The sequence below is a fragment of the Eurosta solidaginis genome, chromosome 2, assembly GCF_040869045.1.
Source record: "Eurosta solidaginis isolate ZX-2024a chromosome 2, ASM4086904v1, whole genome shotgun sequence".
Taxonomy (NCBI): domain Eukaryota; kingdom Metazoa; phylum Arthropoda; class Insecta; order Diptera; family Tephritidae; genus Eurosta; species Eurosta solidaginis.
In genome coordinates this window covers 5,442,710-5,466,840 of record NC_090320.1, presented here as the reverse complement: position 1 = coordinate 5,466,840, position 24,131 = coordinate 5,442,710, and the positions used below count along the sequence as shown (strand labels likewise).

At 36.6% G+C, this 24,131-nt stretch overlaps 1 protein-coding gene across 3 annotated transcripts in view; it reads left to right on the top strand.

The window, feature by feature from the left end:
- Positions 1-24,131, top strand: part of DIP-epsilon (Dpr-interacting protein epsilon) — a 585,790-nt gene that overhangs the window by 422,311 nt on the left and 139,348 nt on the right. For all 3 annotated transcript variants that reach the window (XM_067764168.1, XM_067764167.1, XM_067764169.1), the window contains one exon: positions 13,995-14,098. In XM_067764168.1, coding sequence (XP_067620269.1) covers positions 13,995-14,098 — 104 coding nt within the window. The remainder of the gene's footprint in view (positions 1-13,994; positions 14,099-24,131) is intronic.

Genomic DNA, 24,131 nt, shown 5'->3' with positions numbered 1-24,131 from the left:
TTTATCGAATATCTAAGTCTTATTGGCTTAGTGGCTTGGGAACCAGCATCAAACTCAGCAACAACATCAGCACTGAAATTCAGCGTAGAATCAATCTTGCCAATAAATGTTACTTTGGACTAGGTAGGCAATTGAAAAGTAAAGTCCTCTCTCGGCGAACGAAAATCATACTGTACAAGTCACTTATCGTACCCGTCTTGCTATATGGGGCAAAAGCATAGACCATGACAACAGCAGATGAAGCGGGAGTGTTCGAGAGAAAAGTTCTTCGAAAGATTTATGGACCCCTACGCGTTGGCGGTGGCGAGTACCGAAGGAGATTTAATGACGAGCTGTACGAGCTATACGCATACATCCAGCGAATTAAAACGCAGCGGCTGCGCTGGCTAGACCATGTTATGCGAATGAATGATGATGCTCCGGCCAAGAAAGTGTTTCTATCAGAACCCGCCTATGGAAGCAGAGGTAGAGGGCGGCCCCCATTCCGTTGGAAGCGCTAGGTGGAAAACGATTTAAACTCCCTTGCTGTGACCAATTGGCGCCGGAGCGAAGGAGCGACTGGCGCGCCTTGTTGGACGGCCATAACCGTTTAGACGGTTAAGCGCCAATTAAGTAAGTAAGTAAGTAGTGGCTTATACTCGTATAAATGATAGTTTGGAATATGTATGTAACCAAATTATCAATCTCTATATAAATTTGGAAATGTGGGCAGTGCCAATTACTTATCTCTCCCCAAATATTTCAAGCAGCTTTCCAAATTTTATATAGAGATTCTTTATATAAGCGAATTGGCAGAGAGGTAATGGTAGAGGTACGTAAGTAGAAGTGGGAAGCGCTACACAGGTAATGGGGAAAAAGACAGGAATAGGAAAGAAGATTTCATATGGATATGAAGATATACCGGAAAAGTGATAATGCAAGGATAAACAACCATCTTAATTATAGGGAAACCAATTTTCAAAGACAAAACCGATTGCTGGGCATGCTAGTTTATAATAGGGCTATTCACGTCAGTATGATTATCAGTTTATCTGTTTAAAAACTAATCCTCTCTAGTGCACCTTTTGTTTTGTAATTAAGCAAGAAATATAACAATAGAAGCAAATAATCTAATATTTGTTCCAATAAAGAATTTCAGCCGAAAATTTTGTTGAATTTTATTGCGGTCGGAAAATTTTAAAAATGGTAGAGTAAAAAAATTGTAGATCAGTGCACCAACTAAAATTTTTTGATTTAGCAGACAAGAAGTTAACATTTTTTTTCCTGATTTAATCTTGAGTTCTTTTATTTTATATAAATTAAATTATTTGAGATTTAGCAAGTTATGATTTCACTACAAAACAAATAACTGTTTGTTTTTCCTTAAATTTCGCTTATTAAGTAGCGACTTTAATGAGGTTCTTAAAACTTTCCCATTTCAAAATATATTTACAAATATGTTTGCATACTAATTCGTATTTTTGATACTTTATTTGTGATCCTTAGGGCATAAACTTATTCAATTTACATAAATTTTCCAGGTCATAAATCAAAGGCTATTGGTAAAATATATAAACAATTTACGCATTTTACTAACACACATACTTATATATTCGATAATTACATGCATTAGCACAACTACGTAGTTATATTTGAAAGTGTATATATATTTACATATCAATCTATTTACATAGTTGTAACATATTGTAATCCATTGAAGTAGAAAATTTACTAAATTGTTGCCAAAACAAACCACAACAATGACACCAAAACCGCATATAACTTAATACTTGTAACAACAATTCAATCAACCGACGGTACAAGACACAGGATAAGCTTTTGCTCAGATTGTTTAGAATGCTTTTATTATTTTCATTTATTCACAACTCACAACATCTACCTCAATGCCCACAAGCCACTTATCCCGTAACGTAGGCGTGGTACCAACAAGAGCATTATATCCTTTCGTTGCTAGCAACCAAAAGGCATACATAATGTTGAGTGTTTGTTTTGTTGCTTGGTTGAGGCAAATGTCTTTATCATTAAGATGAACATCTGTGACCACTCACATATTAAGTTAAATATTGTATTTGTGTGTGTGTGTGTGTGTGGTGTATGTGTGTGTGTGTATGTGTGTGTGTGTGTGTGTATGCAAATGGTACATTTGGACATTTATAGCATTTGTTTACATATCAAAATGTTTGTATTTCTTCATATGTACATATTTAGATTCTGTCAACAACTCAATAATATTGCAATTAATTATTTGCCAAAATCACTAGAGCACACAAAAACACAATATTTGTAGCTAAATACTTAAAATAATAACTAAATCAAATTTTTGTGGGTCTGATGTTATGCGGAGGTGTGTGTGTGTGTTGCAAATGCGGTAGGTGATGAATCTGAATTTCGATAAGTACACACATAATACAAAAATGTTATTCGTTTTGAAGATATAAGCTTCATATTTTTATAGATTAAGCAGAATTGGTGAACTGTAAAATCTCCTGTCAATGTTAGGAAAGCGCTAGTTGGGTTAAATTTTTATAATTTTTTTGTTAATTATAATGCTCGGAGCTTGGTCTAACTGAGAAACTTTTTTCTGGTTATGTCTCATGCTGCTGATGCCTGCAAGGACACCCTAAAACATTCTTAATTTTTCTATATTTTTGCGAGCCGTTTTTAAAAATGTATGGGAATTTAGAGTATACACAATCACTTTTTGCGGATTCTCTGACTAATTAGGTATCAGCGTATTTTATTTATTAATATATTTGATGTGTAGTAGGTATATCTCTCTGAGTTGTCAGAACTTGTACAAGATTCACTAACGTAAAAATTGCCTAATTTTAGGCGCACATAATCGAAAATTTTGGTACTAAATTTTCCAGACGAATAAAGACAACCTTATTGAACGCTGTGTGAATTTGCAACTCCAAAATTAAAAAAAAAATTCTACACGTTGAACGGTAATTGGTAATTGGTGAATCTGGTCCTTTGTCTGCTATAAATTTGGTACGTTCCACAAATAAGCATCATTAAGGTAACTAGCTTAACCATCTAGGGTGCTATTTGATACTGTAACGAATTTTGGGAAATTCCTGATTATTTTGCAACTTCGTTGACAGAATCTCGAATCTCTGAACTTTCGAACAAATATCTCAAATATTCAGTATAATAAAACGTTATTTATTAAGACTACTTTGGGAGTAGTATTTCACAATTACATTAATCGCATACTTCACTAAAGCGTTTTAAAGTCACACCGATCAATGTTTGTACTTATGATCCAGTTTGGTTCATGCTCAGTACGTATTAAACTACAAAAAATACTAGAAATTAGTAAGATAGTGGCCGCAGTGCTTCTTTTCATTGTAAAATAATAGTTTATTTGTTATTTTTCATTCACTAAAATAAAATAAAAACTTAAATAAACCGATAATATAAAGTTGTTCATGAAACTACCTTCAAGCCATGTTCCAAAAAGTAGCAGCCACTCTTTCCTCAAATTATCGTCATGTTCTATGCAAGTCAGCTCTAAGCAGGTTTTATTTTAACCACATTTCCACATCTGTAGAGTTCCCAGCTTTACTTTTGACCTAAATGGACTTAATATCATTTTAAATCTTTAAACTGTCTTCGCTATTTTCTGGAAAAGATCGTAACTTCGATATTATTGTTTACCTATTATTTTAAGTTTGAAAACGTTGCAACTGCACTTGTCAATGAGGTAATTCACTTGTTCTGCTCATTTCTTAAAACGTACTTTTTTGACATACGCCTGTTTGCCTGTCAAGTACAGATATAATATGATATTTTAATTGAAATATTATTATCCCATATTGCATCGCTTGATCAAATAGACCATTATGTCCCATGAAAGCACAAACCTGAGTATGTATGAAGCTTTACGTGGAGTATTCGATATAGATTATGTTTTCTGGAAATTCTCACATACACATACAATGAAAGTATAAGTTAACACCACACACATTCAAACTTCACAAACATTCACATAGTGGGTTGCCTGCATTCTCTAAGTCACATCGCAGCACACGAGAATGCGATAAACGCTGACTAAGCATATTCACATCATGGGAACATTACTGGTGATATGATATCAACAACATAAGCCACCTGCATTCTTCACTCCAGTTACAAAAGCGCATGCATATGAAATAAATGCTGATGCCTCACTACCGCTCCGTGGGAACATAGTTCACACTGCCAGTACTGCGCATACCTTAGCTTCATATTTCTATACGAGCATCCAACAAACGTCAACCGCGCGTCACCAGCGGATGGGAACATTGGCAGTGATACGATACCACTGCAACATATGAAAATACCAACAACGATGCGACGCCGCTGCAATTGGGCCGTCGTTAAGAATTAATAAAAAGCCATACTAATATAGTTTTAAGTGCAGTTGAAGTTCAGTTGTATTTCAGTTGTATCTTGCTCATGTAAAAGTAATAAAGTGAAAAACACCGGCATAAGCCGCAAAAAAATAATTTTTTTTTAAGTTTTAAACCCACAACGGGTTAACTGGCGCCCAACGGCCCAGTCGCGAGTTAAAAGGCCCTAAAGTAGTGCCCCGCGAATTTAACGCTCCAAAAGGCCCTAAAGCAGTGCCTCGCAAACAGATTCGCGGAAAACTCATCGCGACAACGGGAATCCACAAGTGAATAGCTTCAGTAGAAGAAAGTCACGCACCCACGCAGAGTGCGCATCGAGGGAACCAGAGTAGCAGAGAATTTCTATAACTATCGAGAAAAGATGCAAAAAGGACCAAAAACCCTCTACGCCGTGGGACTAATGTAAGAAATAATTAAATTAGAGTAATATATAGTTAACCAATAAAGATAGAACTAAGTTAAGTGAAGTGAAAGTGAAAGTGAACTGCTATCGTTAAACAATTTTTGTTTTTACTAACTTGCGAGGTCGGTAAGCGAATGAGAAAAATGGCTCAGAATAATATACTTAGGCCTCCACTCCTAAATACAGGAGCAACAGCTGCCTCAACAGCACCTGCAAACCTTTCCCCTCCCCAAGCCGTAACAACGACCGAGGAATTTAGGGAAGTTGTAAGAAGCACCCTAACCGAAATCCTTCAGACCGACGCTTCAGTCCTGACCAGAATCAGTGCTCAACCCCCTTTGCTAACTGATCAGACAATTGACGAGAGGTTCAGAAATAGCATTTCCGACATGGACAAAATCCCTGACGTCGTCCGTTCCCTAAGAGAGTTCAGTGGAAACCCTACTGAGTTCAGTAGTTGGAAGAAGAGCGTAGAAAGAGTACTAAAAATTTACGAACCCAGTGTAGGTACTCCAAAGTATTTTGGTATCCTGAACATTATCAGAAACAAAATTATCGGTGGTGCAGATGCCGCGCTCGAAGCATACAACACCCCGCTCAATTGGAAGGCAATTTCGCGTTGTCTTACAACGCACTACGCCGACAAGAGGGATCTCAGCACCCTCGAGTACCAAATGACCTGTCTCATCCAAGGACGGAAGTCGGTACAGGAGTTTTACGCAGAAGTTTACAAGCACCTATCTCTCATCCTCAATAAAATTTCCTGTATGGAAATTAACGACGAAGCAATGCGTGTACTCACCAATACATATCGCGATAAAGCACTAGATACCTTCGTAAGAGGATTATCAGGTGACCTCTCCAGGCTTCTCGGCATGAAAGAACCTGCAGACTTACCCGAAGCATTACATTTATGCACTAAATTAGAAAACCAAAACTTTAGGTCTATACATGCTAACAACCAATATAGCTTTCCGAAGATACTGAGTTCACCTGCAACCCCATTCGACACCCACCAAAAACCTTCTATTCCCGCAAGGAAGTTCCAACACGGAAATTATCCCTTCTACCCACAGCTCGCCCACATACCTCAACCAACCCCTCCCATGATACAGTTCCCCCCACAGTTCAAGCATACCTCATATCAACAACCCATATACCAACAACACATATACCGACAGCCCTATCCTCAGTACTACTATGGGCAAGGTGTACCTCCTGGTAGACCTCTTAACAATAAACCACCTCCAAGACCAACTCAGCCAAAGCCGCCGGTACCAATGGAAGTAGACCAGTCGCTGAAAACGAGGAATGTTAACTACATCAACAGACCTAACGACAACAATGATACGTCGAAACGACCACCGCCCACGCAATCCCATCAACACATTAGGAATTTCCCGAACAAAGTCCAACGTGTAAACCATATTTCCCCAACCCTCGATTCCACCACAACCGACTCTGGCCAATACGAAGGCGACACCAACACATACGATCCGGAGAGCGAGGAACAATCATGGCAGGACTACTACAACACTTACGAACAACAGGAGCACCAGTATCGCCAAGACGACGCAAACGAATACGTGGACGTTCATTTTTTAGATTAACTCCCTCATCGCTTCCTTACTTTGAATGTAAAACAAGCGATGGCAGAATACTTAAATTCCTTATCGACACTGGTTCAAACAAAAATTACATTCAGCCCGCGTTAGTTACAAACCCTAAACCAAATGACAGCGTGTTCTTTGCAAACTCCGTAGGCGGAAAAATAAGTGTATCACATCATACCGAACTTAACCTTTTTGGCCTTAGAGATAAAAAGCTAAAGTTCTTTATCCTACCAACCCTGAAATCCTTTCACGCCATAATTGGCAACGACAGCTTAAAACAACTCAAAGCTGTTATTTACACCTCTAACGACTACATGCTTATAGAAAACAAAATAAAAGTCCCCATTAAGCAACAAATTTCTAAGTCAGTGAACAACATAGAAATAAAAACTGAACATATGAATCCAGAACAAAAAGTCATTATCGGGAATTTAGTGCAACAGTTCCCCACATTATTCGCCGAACCCGATAAAAAACTAACATACACCACTAGAATCGTCGGCGAAATCCGTACAACAAACGACTCTCCAATTTACACCAAATATTACCCTTATCCAATGTCTCTAAAAAATGAGGTTGAAAAACAGGTCAATAAACTTGTCGAAGATGGGATTATACGACCATCTCACTCCCCCTATAATTCCCCCGTTTGGATCGTTAACAAGAAACCAGACTCTGCAGGAAATAAACAATACAGGCTAGTAATTGACTACAGGAAGCTCAACTCGGTTACTATTGCAGACAGGTACCCCATCCCCGAAATAAACGAAGTACTAGCGCAACTAGGACGTAATAGGTTCTTTTCCGTCATCGATCTGAAAAGCGGATTCCACCAAATACCCCTGAAAGAATCAGATATCGAAAAAACCGCATTTTCCATAAACAACGCAAAATATGAATTTACTAGACTCCCTTTTGGACTGAAAAACGCACCATCAATTTTCCAACGCACCCTCGACGATATACTACGGCAACATATAGGGAAGTTGTGTTACGTCTACATAGACGATATCATAATTTTCAGCAAGACAGAACAAGACCATGCTAAATCCTTACAAATAATTTTCGATACACTAGAGCAAGCCAATATGAAAATCCAGCTAGACAAATGCAAATTCTTCGCGCAGGAAGTAGAATTTTTAGGATTCATAGTCACTGCAGACGGCATTAGAGCAAATCCATTAAAGATTGAAGCAATAGAAAAGGTACCTATACCAAAAACACTAAAGGACCTCAGATCTTTCCTAGGAATGTCTGGGTTTTACAGACGTTTCATTAGGGACTACGCCAAAATAGCAAAACCTCTTACTCTCATCTTAAGAGGGGAGGAAGGACGAATGAGTAAACATTTATCCGCAAAAACAGCAATAACCATGAACAGCGAAGCAATAGACGCCTTCAATAAAATAAAAAGGACGCTTACGTCCAACGACGTGATGTTACAATACCCCAATTTTGGTAAAGAATTCCATCTAACTACCGACGCCTCCAATTACGCAATAGGAGCAGTGCTTGAACAAGATAATAAACCAATTCTATTCATATCTAGAACCCTATCAAAGGCCGAGGAAAACTACGCAACAAATGAGAAGGAAATGTTAGCCATCATTTGGGCCCTCAAATCTTTGAGAAGCTATCTTTACGGCCCTGCCGTAGTCAAAATCTTCACAGACCACCAACCTCTTACATATGCCCTCAGCAACAAGAACAACAATAGCAAACTGAAGAGATGGAAAGCCATCTTGGAGGAGTACAACTATGAGATCAAATACAAGCCCGGCCACACAAACGTCGTAGCGGACGCACTTTCTAGACCACCACAAGAAATAAATTCATTGACACCCACCCAACACAGCGACGAAAGTTCAGGTCAAACCCTTATTCCCTACACCGATGCACCCATCAATGCATTCAAGAACCAAATTTTTATTTCAGTAGGAGAAATTCCTTCATACCAATTTAAGATAATTTTCCCCACCTACCACCGTCATATCATAATCGAACGAGATTTTACGGAGGAAACTCTCACCACCCTACTTAAACGATACTTAAATCCTTCAACAACAAACTGCATAAGAACCGAAGATAGCATTCTGGGCAAAATCCAAACAATATACCAAACTCATTTTAGCAGATACAGAGTACTCTATACCCGCAAATTCATAAAGGATATCTTGAACGAAGCGGAACAAGAAACAGAAATCATAAAGGAGCATAATAGAGCTCATCGAAATGCAATAGAAAATAAAAAACAGCTTTTATATAAATGCTATTTCCCGCAAATGACTGCTAAAATAAAAAGAATAACAAAACAATGCAAAATATGCAATGAAAATAAGTACGAAAGACATCCGACTGCCCCAATCATACAAGCAACCCCAATTCCCAATTACCCAGGACACATTGTCCATATCGATATATATCACACAAACAATAAGGTTATCCTCACAGCCATCGACAAATTCTCTAAATACGCCCAAGCGAAAGTACTTAGATCAAGGGCGACAGAGGATATAAAACAACCCCTTCAAGAATTGCTAACCTCTTTTGGTATCCCAGAAAAAATCGTTATTGATAACGAAAAATCCTTAAACTCTGTAACCATAACCTTTATGCTCGAAAACCAATACGGAATAGAGATTTACAAGACACCCCCTTACACCAGTACTGTCAACGGCCAGGTTGAACGCTTCCATTCCACACTTTCAGAAATAATGCGATGCGTGAAAAGTGAAAGGACGCACGACAGCTTCGAAGATCTACTTAACAGATCACTCTGCAAGTACAATTATTCCATCCATTCGACAATTAAGAGAAAACCAATAGAAGTATTTTTCGGAAGGACTGTAAGTACCGACCCCGAACAATTGGAAAACCACAGGCAAGAAAACATAAAAAACTTAGCTGAAAAACAAATAAAAGATTTAGAATTCCACAATAAAAAAAGATCAATCTTCAAAATTTACAGTCCCAATGACATCATCTATGTCAGAATAAACAAAAGAGTAGGAAATAAGCTTACACCCAGGTACAGGAAGGAGGTCGTCAGAGAAGACAGGAACTCCACAGTCATAACCCAATCAGGGAAGACGGTGCACAAAGGGCTGATAAGGAGCTGATAAAAATATAACAAAAAAAAAAAAAAATAAAAAAAAAAAAAAATGAAAAAAAATTTTTTTTTAAAGAAGAAAAATCACTTTTTCTCATTTCTTATCTTACCTCCATGTAACGAATTTTCCATCGATTAACACGCCATAGGCGAACGATTTAACAAATAAATTTCACAAAACTTCGAATAAATAGAGTAAGGAAATTTCATAAAATGGTCGTATCCCCAAAATTTTTATTTTTTTTTCTCTCCAGCCTACTCGCCTGCACTACCCAGGGAGAAGTCCAAATTCACGACTATTCCTCATCCCACCTAATAACCATCGATAATGGTTTCTCAAAAATCAAGGATGGCACCCTTAACTTTATCCACATCATTGATACCGCAGTCTACCGTCAAGTTCTGCAAAACATTACTGAGATGATAGACAAAGTTTTAACCACCGGAAATCCTATTTATCCCACCTTGCAACACGAGGCCCAACAAGCTATTGAAATGTTGGAAATCGTAGAGCCTCCTCATAGTCCCAGACAAAGAAGATCCCTAGATATCCTTGGCACTGCCTGGAAATACCTGGCAGGAAACCCAGATCATGACGACCTAATTATGATAAATGGTAATTTAGAAAAACTAATTAACAATAATAATAAGCAATATTATATAAACAATGCTTTTAAGCAGCAGATAAATAATTTAACGAAAATCACTAACGATATATTAAGTACCTTTCAGAACGAAGAGGTAATTGTAAACGAAATCGCTTTAAATTTACAAAATAAAATTAGGCTTATAAAAGAAGAAATAATTAACATAAAATATGCCATACAATGGGCTAGATTAGGTATTATAAATTCCATGATTTTGAATAGGAAAGAAATTGAAATATCCATTAAGGAGTTTAATAAGGAAAATATGCCCTTCAACACAATGGAAGAGGCTCTAGAATTAGCCGAAATTAGCGTATTAAGCAACTCAACTTCTATTTTGTATGTCTTGAAAATTCCATTAACTACAGAAGTAATTTATAACAATTTTATTATAAAATCAGTAATAAAAAAAGATATAATGATTAATTTAAAATTCAATAATATTATTCAAAATAAAGAAGAAATATTCGGAATAAAAACTAGTTGTAAAAAATATAACTCAATTAGCATTTGTAAGCAAGACGAATTGTTAGATTTAAAAAATGACTTTTGTATAACTAACCTAATTAAAAGCCTTAATTCTTCGTGCCCAATGATAAATTGCCACCACATACCAAGAGACGAGCTAATTGCCCCAGGAATACTATTCCTTAACGATTACCATGGCAATATAAGTATCAGCGGAGATATGCGCAAAATAAATGGCACCTATATACTGAACTTCAAAAATGAGACGGTAATAGCTAACGGCAGAACTTATAGGAATTTCGAAACACCTCCTTTAAGGGTGATGCCAGCAATAGCACAGCCAAATCCAAGGGAGGAGAGCTTCACCAAACTTTTGTCACTCGAAGCCCTTAGCGAGTTACACCTGAACAACACTATAAAAATCCAGTCCCTCCAAACAGAAAACACGGCCAACCGAATATTCTCAGGGATTACCATAATCCTAGTTATCCTTGTCATTGCCAGCCTCAGGAGGCACTGCAGGAAAAAAACAAATAAACCTACAGAGCAACCATTACAATCAATCACTCAAGGCAGCCAGAGCCAAGAAACAACCAGGCAAGCCCAAGTCCCAGTACCCGAAGTAAGGACTTTTCAAATTTTTCAGACGATCGAGGACAACCGTCTTTAAGAGGGGAGGAGTTAACACCACACACATTCAAACTTCACAAACATTCACATAGTGGGTTGCCTGCATTCTCTAAGTCACATCGCAGCACACGAGAATGCGATAAACGCTGACTAAGCATATTCACATCATGGGAACATTACTGGTGATATGATATCAACAACATAAGCCACCTGCATTCTTCACTCCAGTTACAAAAGCGCATGCATATGAAATAAATGCTGATGCCTCACTACCGCTCCGTGGGAACATAGTTCACACTGCCAGTACTGCGCATACCTTAGCTTCATATTTCTATACGAGCATCCAACAAACGTCAACCGCGCGTCACCAGCGGATGGGAACATTGGCAGTGATACGATACCACTGCAACATATGAAAATACCAACAACGATGCGACGCCGCTGCAATTGGGCCGTCGTTAAGAATTAATAAAAAGCCATACTAATATAGTTTTAAGTGCAGTTGAAGTTCAGTTGTATTTCAGTTGTATCTTGCTCATGTAAAAGTAATAAAGTGAAAAACACCGGCATAAGCCGCAAAAAAATAATTTTTTTTTAAGTTTTAAACCCACAACGGGTTAACTTATACAAGAATACTTGCTCAATATGTCAAGGGCAGTGATACTTAAACGTGCGACAAACAGACAAAGCAATATCCCCTAACCAACAAACAAACACACATATTTAGCAATAGAAAGTGTAAGCTATAGGGAATGTGGTAATTTGGTCAACCAGACGTGCCACTGGCTAACCAACCAGGCATACCAATCACCCCTAAAAATATGCAAAATACCAACAGCAGGCAAAACAAAGTTATTTCTACAATAACGCAATGTAGTATCAAGCAGCAAGCCACAACAAATGTAATAACAACAAAAATAGCAAATAACAAATTAAACGTCATCATTACCAACAAAACAAGCAACAAATACAAATAACAACAATGAGGTTTGAGAGAGGAATAATAAAACAACAAAAATTATGCAACCAAAATAGCTAAACACTTGGTAAAGTGTTCTTCATTTTGCATACCGACATATTTGTTGGTAAACTAAAGCTGGTTGCTTTTGTTGTTGTTGTAGTGACATTCTTCTTCTTCTACTTGATTATTTTTAGTTGTTGATTTGGCTAGCTTTTGCCAGCTCTACATACAAGCAAACACAAATTTTTGCATGCATATGTTTGTAACGTTATTAAACTATCCTAACGCGTTATATGGACCTCCCGTTCCCGGTCGTATCACCCCAAAAACTGTGGCCGGTAAGTGGCAGCTAACAGCTGTTAACTTGGCGTGCCATTATTGCTATGTTAATTGGTTTAACTTACTTTGGGGTGTGGAGTTTTGTGTTTCTTGTTTTAGATACATACATATTTACTCTGTTGTTTATTTTTCGGTTGCGTTGTTGGGCGTTATGAGTCAACATCAATTTATGATGGGTTTAACAAATTTGGGCTCATGCTATTGAATTTTCCGGTTGTTCTTTTTTTTGCACTTTTGGCAAAAATTTACAAAATGATGATCAACGAGTTGTGTGCACCTGAGAAAAGTTTTAAATTTTTTAAGTGATTTAAGTTTAAACAATAACGTTTGGTTCATAAATTTTGTGAAATTGAATAAAAAAGTTTGCTCGAAAGAAATTTTTTACCTGTTTTTAGGCAACAAGCGACCATTACGTCGTTGGGGCTTAAACTTTAGGTGCTTGAATGCTTAGGTTGCGTGCGAATTTCGATTATATTTATACAGCTTGGGTTAGCATGGGAAATTTTCTCAGATGCTAAGATTAAGAAAGATTTATAAGTCAACCGATTACGGATTAGTTTTTGTAATTTCCGGTGTATCTAAAGACTTGAATCATCAAAAATACTTCGCTCTTCGATAACAATAAAAATAGTCTAACAGATTACACAGGAATTTGAATATTTTGAAAGCTGGTACAAAGTATGGCATATTTTAGTAATTTTCCACTGAGTCAAGAAACGTGCTTTTAATCCCATGGCAATGAAAAATCAAACAAAACCTGTTCTTTCGAAAACGGCTTACTTTAGATCTTCGATATTTTTAGAAAATGTCTGCGATTCATAAAAATTGTCGCACTAAACTTCAGCCTTGAAACTTGAAATTTTGCTAAGAACTCGCCGAAAACGAAACATTTCGCATGGTGGCACTAAATTTGAGGCTTGGGCAAAACTCGAATTTATGATTAGATTGAGCATATCTTTATTCAAACTATACCGAGCCATACCCGTCAAAAGGTTTAAAGTGACAACATGAAAATTTTACAGTAGCTGAGGTTTTTTTTTTTTATTTTATCTATAATTCACCAGCTAACTATATCGATTCATATGAAAACGAAAAATCAAGAGGTTTGTCTCGATATATCAGCCATATAGCCATACAAAAAACTAAAAAATAAAAATATATGTACACATACCTTGGCTTCTACTACTTTAAAGTCTTTGCAATCCCATTTTGGAACAGGTCAAAGATCTTTATGCTAAAGTTTTGACATATGATTTAAAATAATGACTTAGCTCTCAGTGTAGCCAATGGAGTTTGTGAAGTCGAGATATTTATTATTTTAGTAAATTTCATACATACATCTTTGAAATTTGTTATTACAATTCTAACCTTCAGTTCCATTTGTTAGCGTAGTCTTAACTCCGTTTTTTTGTTTTTTATCTTTTCAGTTGACGAAGATCCTGAGTTTACCGATGTCATTGATAATATTACAGTGCCAGCGGGTCGCAATGTTAAATTGGCTTGCTCTGTTAAAAATTTGGGTTCATATAAGGTAAGTTATTAATCACAAACAAAGTCTAGAAAATTAATAGTTACTTTTCTGAAGTGCTATCGGTATCTGTGTCATTTCAAACCGATGAGCTGTCATTAACCTTGTTATCGATAATAAACCTATAGCATTTCGATACGTACAGATAACTAGTTGATAACAACTCGGTAACAAATCGATAACACGGCGATTACAATGCGACAACTCATGAAAACAAAAATTTTCATATGCGGATAACTTCTCAATAAAAAATCGGTAACCTTACGATAACACATCGATAGCTTTTCGATAACTAATTAATACATTTTCGATAAAGAAATGATTTTTTTAAACCGTTAACATTTCCCATTAAAACAAAACAAACGATAACACATCGACGAGAAACCAACAAAATACCGATAACTCCAACAAAATACTGAAAACTCCACAGTACTCATTGTTATCAATAAAAAAATTTAAAACATGTCGATCATACAAATCGAAACGCCAATGTTATACGAATGTATGAATGAAAAACCGACAACTAATCGAAATGAAATGCAGAATAATACGTCGACACTAATCTGATAATTCGCGACAGCTGTTTCTATCCATAACAAAGCAATAATGTGTACATTAGACTGGGTCGATTTATTAACCGATATCGCGTCATCGATTTTACGATAGGATTTGGGCTCAGGAAAAAAAGTTCCACTACACTAGAGCTGCAAAAGTATCGATATAAATATCGATACATCGATACCAGGTTCGTGGTGCGATTATCGATGTTTTTTTCTAAATATCGAGTACTTTATTCCCATTTCTTATTCCTTTTTCTAGCGGCAGAATTACTAGCGTCTAAAACTTTGGTAAATAAAATTACATACATTATGTCAGATTTGTGTTTATTTTACATGAATACCTAACAAGTTGGTGGCTCAGAATATTGAAAAATTCTTACAAAAGTTCAATGTGAAAGTTACGTTATTTTTTTCATATTATATACACATATATACATGTATTCGTATAGGGAGATATACAAGCAACAGAAGACATTATTGAGTTTGAAGACGAAAATTGTGTTGCCAAAAAGCTACGAAGTACAAAGTCAAGCATTTGGACCCATTTTGACAAAATCAGTAATACTACTGCAAAAAATGTTACACAACTAGTGGTAATACGTCCAATTTACTTCATCATCTAGAACGAACGCATACAACTGCAAATTTCGATTCACATAGCTCGCCAAATAAGATTAATTTTTATATGAAAAAACATATGAAGATCCATCATCACGTAAAAGGCTTTTCCCAGCACCCTACTGGGGTTTAGCCACCGCAGACGTTCGACCTTTTCCCATAGTGGACGACAAAGGGGTGTCGTAACTTTGTATATACCCTCGCTTCGCTGTGTAAGCTACCATCGTGGACAACTTTGCAGAATGTGTTTTATGATCGTTTCGTTTATATTTACATAAATGTCTGATATATACCTGATATTGCTTTTAAATTGAGTAAGCGCTTTTCACTATAACAAAAAATTCGATATATATCGCGATATATCGATACCCTCCCTCTTATATATCGAAAATATCGAGTATGCCGAATATCAATACTTTTCCAGCCCTACACTACACATGTCCAAAAAAATAATTTTCGAGCCTGCAAAAAAAATGGCGATAGGGTAAATTTTTCGACCAAAACACTCCCCAAAACTCAAAAACTGTTATCGCCAACGTTTTACAACGGTTTTTTTTTGTTAGTTAGTTTTTATAAGTCTTAGCTTCCTCCATGGAAAATGGCGTACGTCGTGACGGTGATGTATTGTATCTCTTTAAGCCATAATCCCAACTTGTCTTAGGTGCCTTTTCAGAGTTACAGTCGTACTCCAACTTCCTTTTCATACGCTTTATATAAAGAAAAATTAAGAAAATATTGTTTATAACACGAAGGTTTTCTATACTAAGTTTAGCAAATGCGATCAATTTGTATTTGTTTCGATATGAAGGCGTAGAAATCCAATATTCTCTGAGATCTGTACCACAAATTTGGTTCAAATTTGATACATTGGCATGAGAAATGGAAACTTTAATTTTCCTGGGGGCGTGACAATGCCCTTTTTTCCATACTGGCCGAATTATGCTATCTTGGAAATTTAATAATTCTTGTTTTGAGAAGCAAGACCGTTCAAGACAAGAAACCACTTGTGGGATAAGGATAAACCAACCAAATTTGGCTTCGATGAAATAACATACCAAAGCTTAGGGTAATAAATTGATGCATTTTCTGACCTCTGCTCAAGTGCAGTTCGGAACGATGCTAAATTCATCCAGTCAATTGAAGTAGTAGGGAAAAATTTACTGCATTTGTTAGGTTTTTATTTTGTGCTGTTCTCGCCTTCACTTAAAGATCTTCGCTTCAGTGATTTAACGTTTCGCTCAATTCAGTTGGCCATTTAGTTGCGTTTTTGTTTTCAATTTAATGCAAATTAATTCAATCATGTAAATCCATTTCGCATATATTAACTAATGAAATGAAGGTAGACAAGCACAACTGGCAATTAAATATGCATACAAATGTAAATGAGCAGCCATCCATACACACACACGCAAATACACGAACGATAGCCGACATAATACCCTACAAAAAATGTGCTTAATCCAGGATGAATCCGGGATGAGTCCCAAAGGAGTAGTCGACCAATGCCAGTTTTGATCTCTTTGTTTGAGTTGAACTGTTCCCTTTTGTTTCATAATGTCCTATGAAGAGACCAATTGTACCCATTTATACCCGAAAGGGATCGATAGGACCAATCCACCTTATACCCATATGGGCACATATGAAGACTAAGCCCTTTTCGGTTCAATAAGGACTCAAATAGGGACTAGTCGCATTTTTCATGGCAGAAACAGAATCGAAAGGTTTGCCACGCCACCAAATCTATTTGATGTAAGTTGACCGCCCGCTTTTCAAAATGGAATATAAAATATTCTCCGAAAATTTAACCCTAACTTCGGTTCGGTATTGGGCTCCGTATTTTTCTTTAAAAATTCGATTCAATCCCGTGTAATCTTTTTATTTTTCTAATTTTGTTGCCGTTTTTTTTAATATTTCCTATATTATATACATTTCTAACTGACTAATCTCAACTGTACACGAAAGAGACTAATGGGGATAAATTATGCACAAATGTGGACAAAAGAGATCAATCGGAGACCAATCTTTTTAGGGATTAATCGCATAATTTTTTGCAGGGTAGATATACATATTTATAACAAATCGACCAAATAAATACATAGAATCATATGAAAGGATGGGCCTAATACCTCAGGCTTTTAGCCTTCATGACTTACTCGTAGTACGTTCTTGCCGTATTGCATATGTAACTTTGTTTGTATATTTATTATACTACCTCTGCTAACTTCCGTGTTTTCGTGTTGCTTTCCTTGCTTGGCTGTGTTTGTATTTGTAGCACATCTCCTGTAACGCCAAAAGGTATGCTATATAATGTGGCAAAAAGTCACATATACTTAATACTAATGTACACATGTAAGCATGTCTGTATGTATATTCATGAGTGTGCGTTATGCATGAGCATCATTAACATTATCATTGCCGGTGACTGCACTACTCCACCGCCTTCAACGAAAAACATTGTGGTCATGTATATATGTATGTACTTTGCATTGTTATTGTTGTTGGCTGTTTGTAATTGTGGTTGTTTCCACCTTATTTTCTTCCTGCTAATGAAATTAATTAGCCTTTTGTAACAATGAACCACAGCAACAGTTGATGGGCGTACGACTTAAATGAAAAGCGCAAAAAAGTAAAAAAAGACCAACAAAAACAATAGAAAAAGCACAAGCTAATAACAGGGGGGAAAAAACAAATACAAGCACGTCGTTGAGTAAAACGAAGAAGAGTTCTCATGTGCGTGGGAAAGCGGCAGAAAAAGGCGTCACAAGCGGGACATTTACAACAAATTGCGCTAAAAGAGTGAGGAACAAACTAATAAGCAAGGTCAGCAAGGCAAAAATTGTTGACACAAATGTGTGTGTGCGTGTGTGCATGTAACAAGTTGGGTGGCGACAGACAACTTATGTTAGATGCGCCGTAAATTTGCTTCAATTGCTGATGAGCCACTAGTTGCCTTCGAATCTTATCTGTACAAACGTGTGAACAAGACATATTTCATTTTCTTTGCATGCAACTGTGTATATATTTGTAATTAATATGTAAGCTCCTTAGTATACATGGGCATGCATATAATTTACATTTATTAAGTTTACACATTTAAGTGAAGTGAAATGATGTTCACTTTCCCAGACTGCTTATTTATGCATAAAAACAGTTACATAATATGTATATATTTACATACTTGCGTTCAAGTGCGTCAACTCACAGCTTCGTCGTTAGAAATTGTCAGTAATGTGGAAGCGAAAAAAAGTCAAAAGCTTAGCATGGCAATTACTTAGCAATTGCGGCAAATTGTCGGTATGAGCTTTTGCTAAACGACATGGAGCTAATAACTCATATATGACAAACGTGAATACAACATCTACGCAATCATATATGAGGTTGATTAGATGAAGTTTAATTGAACATTATGAGCGGAAGTCATTAAGTGTAATATAAATTCACCCGTCCTATTACACTGATTTCCATATGGGTTTTCTTGGTGAGCAGTTTCGGTAAACAATTTGAATAGATGATAATTGTTTGTAGATTGATTAGGTGATAGGGTGATGATTAACTATGGGTGTTTAACAAATTCAATTTTTAAAAATAAATTTTGATTGTTTTATCTTATTCGACTGTCAGAATTTTAAGAACACTTCTTCTTCTTATTATTGTTAGTTCTGCATAAATATTTTTCTAATTGCTGGGGACAGTTTTACTTTTCCGTCATTTAAATAATTGGGCTGTTGTCATGACTTCCACTCACAAATAGGAGTGTCCTCTAGAAAAAAATTTGGAATGAAATTCATAGGCCTAGATAGTGGTAGGAGCATTACAATCTACGTAGAAAATGGATAAAGAACTGGAGATGGACTGTACTCAAAAAGTCTGCAGGTAAACCAGTCGAACCGATTTACTAACTCATGCAGTATCTTCCAGGGTGAGGTCTGTGCCACGGAGAGAGCAGCCGGACTGCTATATGACAAAGGACAAAACTTCCAGAGTGTGGAAAATTACCATGCCCACTTAACCTTACCTAACCTAATTCATAATAAATTAAAGCCCACTAACGAAATTCTATTACCAATTATTATGATACTTTTCATTAGTAATTTTATTTAGCATCCTTCTAAATAAGCCAGCGTTCGTATGCCATTGAAGTTTTCTATTCGCTGCTCATTTCAATAATTACCCTCATAACTGTTATCATTCGAGAGCGTCAACCACTTACACCACCCACTTAAATGTACATAAATGTCGAGTTTAATTGCAGAGAGCATAATAAAATGACACTTAAAGTTGAGTCACTCGAATCGAGTTCAACACTTTGACTTCATAATTTTTCGAACAACAACAAGAGGAACTAAAGCAAGCAGAATGAAGTCTAGTAACCGTATAGTTTAATAACGTCACTTGACACACACACACACACACATACACAAAGTTGGAGTCAGTATGACTGTTGTTAGGGCAAGTCATTATAAAAGCATTCAGCTTACCAAAGGGACAAATTTACCGCAAAGTGTCCTTTAATACAAATATATAGCTGTCTGTCAGGCTTCACGTTCATATGTACACATTCTTTTATGTATGTACGTAGTGCAAATTTATTAGAATCCTTTAATCAACCACAAATACACAAGCCCTTTTGGGTATTTGCTTAGTAAGCACAGGCAGCAAGTCAACTTCCGGTTAGCGGCTGAGCTTTTACTCTAGTGTCTGTTTAGTTGAGTGTGTGTGCGTGTGTGTGTGTGTATGGGGTAACATGTAATTACTGGCATAATTGGTTGGGTGGAAAACGATAGGACATCCTATTGAAAACGTTGTCTAGTCTCTCGCGTTTACATTTAATTCGATGTTAGATTTGTTCATTGTTTTTGTTCGTAATTGAATAAAGACGAATTTGATTGTTGTTGTTAAGGATTGCGCAGATTTAACAAAGCTATATAACAAATTAGCTTTGATTGAGGGTTTTACATGGTTGTTATCACTTACGAAAAATAAGACTATTATTTTCAGGATACCGGATAGCGAATTGTACAAGGTCCGAACTAACACAAAACTATTGCATTCAAGTACGGTAGTGGTTCTAATTCTATCTCTTTGTAGTGCTTTCACTGACATTTTTCCCGTTGGGATTCAGTACATATATCTTAGACTTAAAAACTGCTGGTATTATGATTGCTACCAAATGCCGATTACCACCAGTTCGGAGGCAGTCATTAGGCCAGTAATCAATTTGCGTGACTCTCTCATATATTCGCTGCAAAGGGGTTATAAGGCAAAATTTGAAGATAAAGGATGAGCTATGAGCTGTACACCTAAAATCAACGAATTTTTTTGAAGGACATTGATACCTAATTAAAGGTGGTGTCAGGCAAGCGCATACTTTGTGGACATAACTAGGTCGCCCTTAGTGTAGAAAGTCCTTACCTTCTAGTAAAACGAAGAGTTCGACATTTAGTCTACAACGTTCAGTTCACGTGGTTCTATGCTAAGCTAACGCTCCCAGTCGATGAGGGTACTAAGAAGTATACCTGAAGTATACATACCTGTCGTAAGAGGCGACTAAAATCCACAGACCCAAAAGTTCGAGGAGAAGAATAGTCGATCTTGAGGTATTCGAGCTGGTATCAGAAGGTGTTTGTAAAGGAGCGTATGGGATCCATATGCGGCAGAAAACTGCCTACACTTCTTTAACCTTCAGGGAGTGTTTTTGCGTTTACAACAACAACAAGGTACCAAACTATCCTTGCGCAAGGTCATGCAAGGTTCATAGAGACACCTCTAGGAAGGTTTGCAAAGCCGTTATGGTAGGCCAATAATTGACGGCCGCTGCATTCATGATCCTGGAGCAGTTTGCGTGCGATCAGGATTTTTATAAATTTATCCCAAATCGCATTGACTACCAATGCCTTATAAGCTTTTTCGATAGCCACTGCAGTAGAGCTGATGATACCTGGCTACCCGGTTATACTTCAATTTCAAGATTCAATTGTGACTTAAAAGCATAATCAGCTTTCCCATCCAATTATAAACGAATTTTAAATATCAAAGACCAAAAAATGCTTCTGCTTGCTGATGAATAATTTATTTTAATATTTTTATTTTATTTTATTCGGTTGAATAAACCAATGTTACCACACTTTAATATACATCAAGCCAATTATCCGTAATTTGCAGTTAATATTACAACAAAATGAAATTTGAAGATCTGTGTATGTACATACACACATATTGACTAACAAGCCTCGTAGTCCTTTAAAGTATTTACAATGAATAATTGAATTGGTTTCGAATGCTAAAATAAAATTAAGTCATTTACTACTAAACAAAAGTATCATGGTTCCACGTCTGCACATACTCAAGTGTGTACATGACTTGTAGATGATTCAGCAACTAATTGCATAACACTGCCAGACTGCCAGACTGCTGTGCATTAAATTGAAATATCACAGAACCTTCACTCAACCAAGTCACTGCATCATTGCTTTAACGTATTGCAGTGCAATATATCAACATTAGACGTTTAAAGCCTCAAAGGCAACGACAACAAATCCTATGCAAGCTAGGTCTATCCAGTTCTTGTATTTTAGAGGGCTGCTGTTTTTAGTTTATGCAAATAAATGAGAAACCATTTATCAAAGCATAGAAATACAACAAAACACAAAGTGAGCTAAGAGTGAATAGTTGAAGGTATTTATGCATAACTGCGTTAGGATGGAGCGTAAAAGTAAACTTGTTTTCTTAAATGGAAGGTACTTTTTTTTGCGTACAAATTTCTGAATAAAATTAAAGCGGAGGATATGAAACGATATTTGCTATTTTAATTTGATATATGTCCAAGTTTTATTCATAAAAATTACACCCTACTAGATACCCGTTCAGGGCCCCTCAATCGTAGTTTTCTCCCTCATTCTTTATTCATTCAGCCCCAACCCAAGCGACGGACTACATCAAATTCATAAAAAATTTAAGAGCGAACTATTTCGTTTGGATTACTTAGTACATTGTGACCAAAAACAGATAGCTCCGGAGATATACATTTGAAGCAAAAAACGAAATAGATAAGAGAATAGTAAGAGTTAAGATTTTATTAAGTACAAACAATTGAATAAAGTAGTTGCAGTATGGTGTGCAATTATATAGCAAATCTAAAGCAAGAATTTGCTGATTAGATGCAGCCAATGGAAAGCGGAAGAGTTGCACATCGGCGTGTGAACGAAGCGCTTCGCTAACCAAAAAGTGAATTATTTCGAGCCCAACTATCGTTCCGTGTGAACAAGCTTTAAGATTGGTCAACAAACTAAATTGGAGATAAGCTATATTGCTTCATTTGAGGTACCTGCAAAGCAGAAAGTTGACTACATGAGAATATGCTAAGTTCTTAGCAAAAATTTGTGCCGTAAGACATTGGGCATTAATTTCAAAAAAAAGAATTCCTCTGTGGACAGTATATAAGTCTTAAACACGCTGTATTAACCAACGCCTTAGGATTTGGGCAAATGACAGATTTTTTAATTAGTTAGACACCATTAGCCACTTTGCTATTCGTTAAAGTGCGTATGGTACGCGGATAGGGAGTAAGAACTGTTAGTATTCATACATCACTACACCTCAACTTGCCTGGACTACATCAAACAGATTTATGCGAAAAAGGTTAAGCATGACCTTAATGGAGAAAAGTACCTCCGTTATTATCACTATGGCCTATTGCATGTATTGAACATCCCATAGCGTAACTCCGTAGAAAAGGATGAATACCATTGAAAAGAGTCAGGTTATAACGTGTTGCATTAAGGCTCACCCTTTATAGCAGACCGTTTAGTGAACTAGCGCTACAAACTTTCTTAATTTTTACATGTTTGTTTTAGTCAGTTTATTATCCAAAATTGTGACGTGGTATTTAACCTCTTATGAAAGTCTTAACCAGCTGAAACAAATTTCCCTAGATATCTTATTTTAAAGCATCTGGTATATAGAATTATTTCTATTTTATGACGACTCCTTTCAGGCGATCCAAACATGACTAGTTCCCCGCTTGACTCAGCGCGATCTGAGCTTAAATGTTCTAAAATTTTAAGATGTTTTCATATATACGTGCAAGTTTAACCAATGGCATAAGCTCAGAAAGTACCTTCCTGTCTTAGGTGCAGTCTGGCTGAACCTTGGGTTCCGCATGGTAGCTAACTCTGAACGTTTATCATAAAAAGGGGACGTTCTCAGCTTTTCAGCGAACTTGTGTCTAGCTTGCTAACAGATACTCCATCAATTCAAATACCCATGCAATAAAGTCTTGTGCTAGAGCTAGCAGCTAAATAGTAAGCTCTTTGTGATCCCTGTACACATTTATTGTTTTATCAATGAAGAAGTTTGAGCAGAGCAACATCATTCGGCCTTCTACTGGTTGTGTGGCATTCAAAATTATTCCCTTAATTTTGCGTTGAGTCACTTAAGGGGAGTCCAACAAAAAGCCTTTCTTCCTACAAAGTTGGTTGAAGCTTCTAAAGCTACCTTTAAGTGAAAACCGCAAGGCACTGCTGGCTGCGTTGTTCGTCGGGATATATTTCAGGTGAAGAGTGTAATAAATTGGAACGAAAATGTTTTTTAAACCCCGATTTATAGCGTTAAAATGCGATTCATGTTTATTGACGAAATTCATTTTTATTTATACAAAAGTTCTTAACCTACACATACATACATAATTGTTTGTCAGCAAATTATTGTATTGACCTACATATTGTCAATATGATCCGCGCGTAAGCTGGTTGGTATGACGAATCAATATATTGGGCGATTTGGCAAATGCGAATGAACTCATGGTGTTTATCTGGGTCAGTTAAAGATGAATGTGTGTTTGTATGTATATTTTTAACGTT